Source organism: Corylus avellana, chromosome 1, assembly GCF_965113065.1.
Source record: "Corylus avellana chromosome 1, dhCorAvel1.hap1.2, whole genome shotgun sequence".
Classification (NCBI taxonomy): domain Eukaryota; kingdom Viridiplantae; phylum Streptophyta; class Magnoliopsida; order Fagales; family Betulaceae; genus Corylus; species Corylus avellana.
This window is the reverse complement of record NC_142490.1, coordinates 2,059,791-2,070,608: the sequence shown is the minus strand read 5'-3', so window position 1 is coordinate 2,070,608 and position 10,818 is coordinate 2,059,791. Positions and strand designations below refer to the sequence as shown.

General features: G+C 36.1%; 1 protein-coding gene across 1 annotated transcript; it reads left to right on the top strand.

Moving 5' to 3' along the window:
- The first annotated feature begins 4,900 nt into the window (after window positions 1-4,900).
- Window positions 4,901-10,415, top strand: LOC132168534 (basic helix loop helix (bHLH) DNA-binding superfamily protein). The gene is made up of 2 exons (XM_059579526.2): window positions 4,901-5,000; window positions 5,925-10,415. Exon 2 carries the CDS (start codon window positions 5,961-5,963, stop codon window positions 10,227-10,229), a length of 4,269 nt encoding a protein of 1,422 aa, XP_059435509.2. The 5' UTR covers window positions 4,901-5,000; window positions 5,925-5,960; the 3' UTR covers window positions 10,230-10,415.
- Window positions 10,416-10,818: the final 403 nt, after the last annotated feature.

The following is a 10,818-nucleotide window of genomic DNA, read 5'->3' as shown; positions in this document are numbered from 1 at the left end:
GATTTCCTATTAAAGATGATAAGATAATATTAAATTAACATTTATTTTAAAAGTTTAAACTGATAAAAAATAAATAAATAAATAAATTTAATCACTTATTTAAACTGATTTTTAGCCATAATCCCCATAATCCTATTGAAGCCTATCCTAATAAATTGCTCAACTCTTTTTAAGTGTTGATAATATTTTTCCTATTTTTGGCTTGAAATTTGTGTTAATTAGTGGGTGTAGAGAGGGAGTTTGTGCCTTTTGGAGATCCCAAGATTAGTCAAAATCATGGGTTTTGTGATGCGGGGTTGAAGGGTTAATAGAAATGGATTTGAAGAATGGATGGTACCACTTGCAAGAGCAATCATAACTTCCCTTGTCTTATTTCAATCAACAATGGGTTCAACTTTATATGTTGTAATTATTTAACTCAATCATTAACCTACGTCCATCAAACATATTTATTTTTTGGGCATGTTAGATTAGACCAGAGCCTGTGCTATTCTAGGCTTCAAATGTTAATTCCTTTATCTTATCTTCTATCAATAATGACACTATTTTATTGTTGTTTATTTAGAACTATCTCTTTTAGTAGAAGTAACTTTTAGTGTTTAATATTTTTGGTTGTTTATTAAAAAAAAAAAGAAAAAAAAAAGAGCTAAATAATGTTATCAAACAAGGTTGTTTACCCCTTTTAGCTCTTTACATAGGTTTGTCATTGTTTTCTTAATTGAACAACACTTTATTCTTGGACTCTTATATCTTAATAGCGATGGAATTCACCTCAAACTCTTATATCTTGTGTTTTTTGAAATAGCGTTATGATATGATATAAATGTAAAATATTATTTTTGTATTTTTAAGAGTAATTTGTGTTTACATTGTTTGTTAATATATTTTTTTCAAGGGGTAGCTCAATCAATTGGAGATCACGCCTCATAAAGTGAAAGTCACTAGTTTGAATCTCCTTTTCCCTCTTGTGCGGACATGTCAAAATATATATATATTAAAAAGGGAAACAAAAAAACAAAAACGAGCCTAAATGTTAGAGGTGAGAAGGGAGACATTTTTGTGGAAACATACCCTGGGGCCACACTGCTAATTGTGTCCCTAGCCACCTTTTCACTTTATGTAATTGTCCTACACTAGAATCGTGCTAGTGGAAAAACTTTCATCACCACTATCTTTTCACTGTAAAGAGAGCCCCAAAGTATTACTAGGCTTAATACTTTTTTCAAGAGATTGTTTTATAATAAAGTAACAAATTAATAATCAGATTAACTATAATTGCAATGCTCATAAAAGAACCCAAAAAAGAGAGGAAAAAATAAAAAATAAAAAAATAAGCAGTGTCTTGTGCTAATACAAGGAAATTCCAGGTATAATTTTAAACAGAGGTCAATTTAATAGATTGAAATAAATGTTTTTTATTTTATTTTTTATACAGTGAAGAACAATGACTTTTCTGTTGTAGAAAATGATTTCCACACCTGGACAACTGTTTGTTGCCAGCCATGTGAAAGTGTTCCACTAAAATTAAACAATAAATAATTTTATTTGTGAAGATCTTTGAGTATCTTTTATCTATTGTTTGATTTGAGAGAATAACCAATGCTTCAAGGATACGGCAGAAGAGAATATTGGGGCCGGAGGTGATATGACCCGTTGAACGTGGAAAAAATCCCAGGCAAGAAAAATCACTCGCTCTTTCTTTCCCTTGTTTTTTTTTAAAAATAAAAAATAAAAATTGCCCTTTTAAAATACCCTTTACGTTTTCTTTTTCAGCCACTGGAATGGAATCTACTGTGCTAATCTCTCTTTAATTATGCTTTTTTTATAAAAAAAACAATTGCTTTGCGGAAATAAGTAAAAGAAGCACGACTAAAATGCACACCGACCCGACACGTATGCAATCGCAAAATATAGGAAGCATGCTTGATTTGGACGTTCTTTTGACAAGGTCAATGTCCAAGCTATTGTCAGTCAATGACATTTCTAAAAAAACAAACAAACATTTATATATATATATATATATATATACACTTTATTTTTTAATTATCACTCAATTTAATTTTTTTTTTTTTGTTGGTTTCAATATCTTAAATTTTAATTTGTGTAATATATCTTACTGGCTTACCACTTAGAACCTTTTTAGGATTGTGTTTGAGAGCTTAAATAGTATTTTTAGTACCTAAAAAGTTGTACCAAACAAAAGCTAACATGTTTGGTAAAAAATGTTAAGAGTATTTTTTTTTTTTTAAAAAAAAAGATTTACTTCAAAACGCATTTTTAACAAAAGCTTAAAAATAAAGTTTTTGAACCTGTTTGGGATTGTGTTTGAGAAATAAAGCTTTTGGATAATACTAGGGGAAAAATGCAAAATTAGTCCTTGTAATTTACCTGATTTACAATTAACTCCCAGTGGTATCAAAATGAACTCAAAGGTCCCTAAGGTATGCCAAAAATATAATTTAGTCTCTACAATCAAATTTCATTTACTAATTTAACAAATTCTCTTAATATGACACTAACTTAAATGAGATAAGTATCACAATTATATTGGCTCTAATGTTTTACGCTATTAGAATCTGTTAAATCAGTGAACGCAATTTGACTATAGGGACTAAATTATTTTTTTGGCATACCTCAAGGACCTTTGAGTTCATTTTGATATCACAATAAGTTAATTGCAAATCAGGTAAACTACAATGACTGAATTTACATTTTTCCCTAATACTAGACATCCTAACACTTCTTCCCAAATTCATTTTTCCAAATGATTTGCTCTATTCAATAAATAAATATATTTATATTGTTTTTTTTTTTTTTTCTTAAATGAATGTGAGGCCCAGATCATTTGGAAAAAAGTGTTGGGATGTCTAAGCATAATTTGTAAGCTTTTTTCAAATGTGGGTTTTGGCAATTTTTAGGCTTTCTAGACCTTTAAAAACACTTTTAATTTTTTTTATCAAATGACTACTTTTTCTTCAAACGGACTTTTTGAGTGTTGAACGCACTTTTATGTCCCTCAAACAGCCTTAAGTCAAAAAGTTTTTTAACTTAAAAAATTTATTTCTCAAGTATAATCCCAAACAAATTCTCAGTCTTCAATGTCGCTCATCGATCATATTTTTTATTAACTTTGACAGCAAGCGTGTGAGTGACCTACATGTGATATAAAATGTCTATTTCCCCTTTCTTTGCTTTGCCTTTTTTATGTTTTGCTTTTTTTTTCTTTTTCTTTTTTTCTAGAAATAAACAAATAAAATGATCTTATTCCAATTACAATCATTTCTAATTTAATCAATGGATTGAGTGGTTTCTTAAATACACTATTCCTGTCCTCCAATCATCCTAGCTCACTAGTCACAGCTTATCACCAATGGTATCCTATGCATTGGTCCAATAAATAAACCATTGCTCTAAGTTTTATATAGCAAAAAAGTACATTTCACAAGAAAATAAAATATCATCCACCATAGCTAAATATGCAACCTCTTTCTTTTCTCATGTTCAAACACATTCGTTTGAATAATTTATTTTAACCAAATTTATTAATTGATAATTGTTTTTGGGGAAACTTTAGAAAGACCCCCTGAACTTCCAGCCGTTTTGACAAGCACTCCCTGAATTTTTAAAACTCTCACTTATACCCTCTGAACTTTGGTTTACTCTCACTTTGAACCATTTTAACGTTAAAGTCAAACAATTTGACTTTTTATACATATTTTATTCTCAACCAAAACTATATCACCACCCAACCTAAAACGACGTTGTTTTGAGCATAATATTAAAAAAAATTTTAAAAAAAAAACGAAATCGGGGTGGCCGGACCACTTCCTCGGCCATGGGGGTGGTTCGGCCACCCCCAAAAGGCCAAAAAAAAAAAAAAAAAAAAAAAAAACAAAAGGGGGGGGGAGGGGGATCGGGTGCATTTGGGGGTGGCCAGACCACCTCCAAGAGGCTGGGGTGGTTTCGGCCACCCCAAAAGCACCCAATCCCCCCCCCCCCCCCCCCCTTTTTTTTTTTTTTGGCCAAGGGGGTGGCCGGACCACCCCCAGATCGGCCAGGGGTGGTTGGAGCCACCCCTTTGGCCAAAATGGGGTGGCCGGACCACCCCATTTTGGCCAAAGGGTGGCTGGAGCCACCCCGATTTCGTTTTTTTTTTAAAAAAAAAAAAATTAATGCCTAAAATGACGTCTTTTTGGGCTGGATAGGTATTGTAGTTTTAGGACACAAATCGACGTAGTTTTGAGGATGGTAAAATGGGTATAAAAAGTCAAATTGTTTAACTTTAACGTTAAAAGGGCCCAAAGTGAAAACAAACCAAAGTTTAGGGGGCCTAAATGAGAGTTTTGAAAATTCAATGGGTGCTTGTCAAAACGGTTGGAAGTTCAGGGAAACTTTCTAAAGTTTCCCCATTATTTTTAGATCACATGATTCTCACATATATTTTTAAACTTGCGAATTGCATAATTTTAGGATAAATGATAGATTAATAAATGGGATTGAAATTTTTATTTCTCTAATCAAATTTTAAAGAAAACTTTATCTTTTTTTTTTTTTTTAATCAATAATTTAAAATTAAAATTATATATATATATTCCAAGAAAAAGGCTGTTTTGGTAGCTTCTACAGTATAAAATTCATTTTACACAAGTTGCCTTTTGAGAGCCCAACCCAAGTCTAGCACATTTGGGCGAGGGTTCACCCGTAGCCCAACCCAAGCTCGAGCCCTAACGGCTAGTACTCTTTTTCAAAAGAAAAAGATAAAGTGGATGGTGGATCCAAACGTCGTAAATGACTAATGATATCGCCGTCAATCTCCGTCAAATACAATTTCAAATACAAAAAGGCCCTCTCCTAACGGCTATTTCTGAAACCACTTTGATTTCGGTCTTTCCTCTTTCTAGGACTCACTTTTCTCTCATTCTTTAACGAGAACCCGAAAATTCCAAAACCCGTCAACGGTAATTCCTCGTATGATGTCGAATGTATAATCTCACAACCAGGTACTCTTCTGGGTCTCCTTTCGTTTTTCTTAAAACTTGTTTGGTTAGAGATCAATCGTAGGAAAAAGAACAGAAATCTTGGGATTTCACTGCAGCATTTTGTTAATTTGTATTTTTTGTTGGTTTTCCTTAGGTAACTTCTTGAACTATGGGAGTCAAAGGCATTGGATCATTTACTTCACATGCATGAATAATTTCTGTAAATTCTGTAGACTTTGTAGTTTGGACACTTCCATGTTTGTTGGCTTTCTCTGTGTTAGTAGTTCTCTGTTTGGTTGACGAGAAAACCTGGCATTTATATAAATGTGATTTTAATTCTTCGCGTTCTTTTGTTCTCAAATAATTAATAACTCAACCAGGCCAGTTTGCTAAAGATTGTACTTGGCTCAGTCGAGTGTAGGCCTTAGTTCATAGTTTTCTGGTCCCTGATGAGTAGAACAGTGAAGACCCAAAATGTTTGTTTCATCCCTGTTCCAGCATTTTCCCAGCAACCAAACAGAGAAAAAAATTTCATATTCTGAAAGTTGTCCATGTGAATTTTTGAATATTATTAAATGTTTCCAAAATAAGCGGAGTAAAATTTCTTTTCCTTTTTAGTTATCAAATATTTTTTAAGAAAATTTTCTTCTTTTTTTTTGGGGGAGTTTGTTAGTACGACCAATATGCCTATCGTTAATGCAGAAACCACGATTATTTTGCCAAGTTCTTCATTTGCATATCAAAAGGCCATTTTTTTGGTAAACAACGCTGCTCATCAAGCTTTCCTTAGTTACTGAAGCTTCAGACACCAATTAAATTTTGATTATTTTGCTGGCATAGTCAGAATTCTGATGATTTAATGTTGTTTCCTTTGGTTAAACAGTGTACTTCTGTATATACTTATCAGTGCCCTAATCCACTTCAGCTTGTTTTGTTTGCAAACAGGCATATTTCTGATTTGTTGTTGGGGAAGGAAAGAAAATGGACAAGGTTTATGAAAAACTAGATGAAGCTAAAGCTGAGATTGAGAATCTCAGGGCAGAATGCAAAAGCAAAGCAGAATTATGCAAGAACTTGAAGAAAGCCCACAATGAACAGCTCATAAAAAGCCAGGAAGCAAGTCTGAAAATTGAGAAGCAATCTCAAGAACTAAATGAAAAGGCAGAAGAAATCTCTGTGGCAAAGCAAATGTGCGAGGAACTTAAATGCAGTTTGAATAAAAAAGAGTCTATCGTTAAACATTTGAGTGCTGCAAATGATAAGCTTAGAGTTGATTGTGATGAGAAGTCCCTTAAATGGGAAAAAGAAAACAGAGATTTGGTGTTGGCTTTAGATGAGGCCAATGAGAGGATCACGGATCAAGAGCAAAATATTCGTGCATATAGAGAAGAGATTGAAGGCCTCAAAGGGTGTCTATCGCTTTCACAGAAGAAGTGTTTGGAAGCAGAGAAAAGAGCTAAAGCATCTAAAGAACTGAGAGAAAGAGATGATATGTTGCTCAATTTGGAGGAGGAGAACAGGAAGCTTGAAGATCAGCTAAAGTGGAAAAAGGAACAATTTGCACATCTACAAGAAGCGCATGAAAAGCTACGAAATCAGTTCAGGGACAGTAAGAAGGAGTGGGAGAAGGAGAGATCTACATTGCTTGATGAGATTTGTTCACTACAGACCAGGTTAGATTCTCAAACCAGAATCTCAGAAGATCTGAATAAGAGGTTACAAATGTGCAACCAAGCCCTGACCCATGAAGAAAGCCGGAGAAAGTATCTGGAAGCTCAAGTTTCTGAATTCCAGACACATTTTGAGAATGCGTTTGCAGAGTGCCAGGATGCAAAATCGCTACTGGAATGCTTGACTGCACAAAGGGACAAAGAAATTTCAGCTCTAAGGCATTCACTGGGCACAAAAGAGATGGATTATAAAGAAATGGAATATCAAGCTGCGAAACTAGAGCAAGAAAATCAAGAGTTGCGGATATCCCTCAGAGAACTGCAGGAAGCTGGAATACAAGAATCAGGAGCTTCATCTTCTCAGGCAAAGCTACGAAACAGGCTCAAAAGTTTGGAGCAGATGCACCGAGATAGTACTGCGAAACTTAGGGCTAAAGAAGCTGAATTGAACTCTCAAATGGAAAAGATGGCAGGAGACCTGAATGGCTGTCGGTCAGAGTTGGAGAATAAAGATGCTGCAATAGAAGAGCTTAGAATGGAGTTGGAAGGCTATCAGTCTTTAGCTATGCAGTTGAAGTTGCAAAATGAGGAGATCTCCGTGATGTTACTGGTGTTAAAACTGGGAATTTCTGAGGCTCAGCTGCGACTTGCAAAGGAAAAGGCTGCAATGGATGTGCAAGACAAAGAGAGAGAAGAGAAGGTTTCCATATTGATGAAGCAGCTGGAGATGAAGAATGCTGCCCTTTCTGCAAATAGGGCTAAAGAAGCTGACTTGAGTTCTCAAATGGAAAAGATGGCAGGAGACCTGGATGACTGTCGGTTGGGGTTGGAGAATAAAGATGCTGCAATAGAAGAGCTTAGGATGGAGTTGGAAAGCTGTCAGTCGTTAGCTATGCAGTTGAAGTTGCAAAATGAGGAGATCTCCGTGATGTTATTGGTGTTAAAACTGGGAATTTCTGAGGTTCAATCGAAGTTTGTGAACGAAAGGGTTGAAATGGATGTGCATGACAAAGAGAGAGGAGAGAAGGTTTCCCTATTGATGAAGCAGCTGGAGATGAAGAATGCTGCTCTTTCTGCAAATATGGCTAAAGAAGCTGACTTGAGTTCTCAAATGGAAAAGATGGCAGGAGACCTGAATGACTGTCGGTTGGGGTTGGAGAATAAAGATGCTGCAATAGAAGAGCTTAGGATGGAGTTGGAAAGCTGCCAGTCGTTAGCTATGCAGTTGAAGTTGCAAAATGAGGAGATCTCCGTGATGTTATTGGTGTTAAAACTGGGAATTTCAGAGGCTCAATCGAAGTTTGTGAACGAAAGGGTCGAAATGGATGTGCATGACAAAGAGAGAGAAGAAAAGGTTTCCCTATTGATGAAGCAGCTGGAGATGAAGAATGCTGCTCTTTCTGCAAATATGGCTAAAGAAGCTGACTTGAGTTCTCAAATGGAAAAGATGGCAGGAGACCTGAATGACTGTCGGTTGGGGTTGGAGAATAAAGATGCTGCAATAGAAGAGCTAAGGATGGAGTTGGAAGGCTGTCAGTCGTTAGCTATGCAGTTGAAGTTGCAAAATGAGGAGATCTCCATGATGTTACTGGTATTAAAATTGGGAATTTCTGAGGCTCAATTGAAGCTTGTGAACGAAAGGGCCGAAATGGATGTGCATGACAAAGAGAAGAGAGAAGAGAAGGTTTCCCTATTGATGAAGCAGCTGGAGATGAAGAATTCGGCTCTTTATGCAAAAAGAGATAAAGAAGCTGGATTGAGCTCTCAAATGGAAAAGATGGCAGGAGACCTGAAAGCCTGTCAGTCTGACTTGGAGAATAAAGATGCTGCAGTAGAAGAGCTTAGGATGGAGTTGGAAGGCCATCAGTCTTTAGCTATGCAGTTGAAATTGCAAAATGAGGAGATTTCTGTAATGTTACTGGTGTTAAAACTGGGAATTTCTGAGGCTCAATCGAAGCTTGCGAATGAAAGGGTCGAAATGGATGTGCATGACAAAGAGAGAGAAGAGAAGATTTCCCTATTGATGAAGCAGCTGGAGATGAAGAATTCTGCTCCTTCTGAGGCTCAATTGAAGCTTGCAAAAGAGAAGGCTGAACTGGATGTGCAGGCCAAAGAGAGGGAGGATAATATTTCTTTGTTGATGCAGCAGCTGGAGATGAAGAACGCTGCTCTGCTTAGAGCCCAGAAAGATACTGTAGGAGAACGTGAGAAGACTGAATCTTTATCAAGGAGGATTGAGTCCTTGGATGAACAGCGACTATTAATGCAGAAAGAAGTTGAGAGGTACAAGGAAATGCTCGAGGAATCTTCCAGGTGTCAACTTTGCTTGAAAGAACAAGTTCTGCAGATGGAAAGCAGCTCAAAGGAGAAACTTGGAGAAGTTTGCGATGCCTTAGAGAGGGCAAATGCTGAATATGCAGAGAAAATCTGTGAAAATAATGAGATTGAATTTGAATTGCAGATATGGAAATCAATAGCTGAACGCTTGAAATGTGATCTTGAAGAAAATCACGCAGTGCGGAAAGAGCTAGAAGCTTCTCTTCTCTCACAAGTAGATGTAGGGGAAACGTTCAAGCAAGAGAAGAATAGCCTTATCCAGATGTTAGAAGAGAGAAACCGAAGAATAGATGATCTCCAGCAACAGATTGTGTTCCTGGACCAGAAGCTTAGCACAAGGGAAACAGAAATGTCCTTTGAGCAAGAGAAAGTGAGCCTTTTCCAGTCTACGAGAGAGAAGGAGAAGGTTTTAGAGCAACTTGAGAAAGAGGTTGCCTGGCTGGAGCAAGAGTCATTGAGAAGAGAATTTGAAGGTGCTGTGCTTTCACAAACTGTGGCAGAGAGAACATTCGGGCATGAGAAAGAAAAACTTATCCTCCAACTAGAAGATAAAAACCAGAGACTAGATGATCAAATGCAACAAGTGAAGTCATTGGAACAAAAGTTCAATAGCTCATTAATCTCCTTTTCTTCACAGCTTGCTAAGAAGCAGGCAGAGATTAATTTGGTCCATGAAGCTTGGGAGAGGCTTACAGCAGTTGAGATACTGGCTGCACTAGAAGTTGAAGAGAAGAAGTTGATGATTGTGGAACTTGAGGATGATATCAGTAATATGCACAAGAAACTGGAATTGCAGGAAAAATCGTTCTGCCATTCAAGACAGCAGGCATTGGAAATTGAAGCTGAACTGGATGCAAAACAGTTGGAAATAAAGAATTTGACTACCCAAATGGAGACAAGGCTGAGAACTTCAGATGCCTTAGTTAACGAGCTGAAGAACGAAAAAAGAAGTTTACTGGAAGATGTCATGAAATTGTTATCAGACAGGGAAAACTTGTTGGGTTTTATTGCGGGGTTGGGTGATGGGATCAGTGAGTTCTCCACTGCAGACTCACAACTGATGAGTGGTTTAAGCCGGATGGTGCAGTCTTTTGACAACAATGGTTCAGGAATGGTTTTGAAGGAGGATGAGGAGCTCGTTGAGTCTGTAAAAGAGAACTGGAATATCCATTCTTCTCCAGCCACAAAGAAATATGAAGTCATTTCAGATGAAAGACCGCCATTTAGGGAGCGCAACAATTAACTGTGGAAAGAAGCTACGTATAATATAGCTCGTGCAACTCGGTATTGCTTCCTCTTATACATGTTTCAGGCTTTCAGCGTGGATTCCTTTTAGCTTGTCTATGACTGATTTATGCATGTATTTGTTTATATTTCTGCCACTGACAAATTACCACAAATTCAGATTTATTTGTTTGATGGGCCAAAATGTTTTCTTGTAACTTCAACTGATATTAAAAGAAGTTGATTTTACTTATGTACATTTGCATTGAATCTTTAGCTCTTCTTCCATGGATGCATGCTCTACTAATCATTTATGCAAAGAGTGATGCTATGCAGTATTGTCATACAACAGAAATAACATAGCAGTCAAAATTAGCCTCTTTTTTTTTTAGAAGTACTGATCCAAAGACTAATTTTCATTGACATATTGTCAAGTTGTGTGATAATCATGTAACATTCTACTAAATAGCATTATTCTTATGCAAATTGTTGAATAATTCTCACTTACTTCTTTGAGTAATGCTATTTAGTAGACTGTTATATAACTGTCATACAACCTGATGATGTGACAATAAAAACCAGCTATTAGATCAAATACTTAGAAAAAA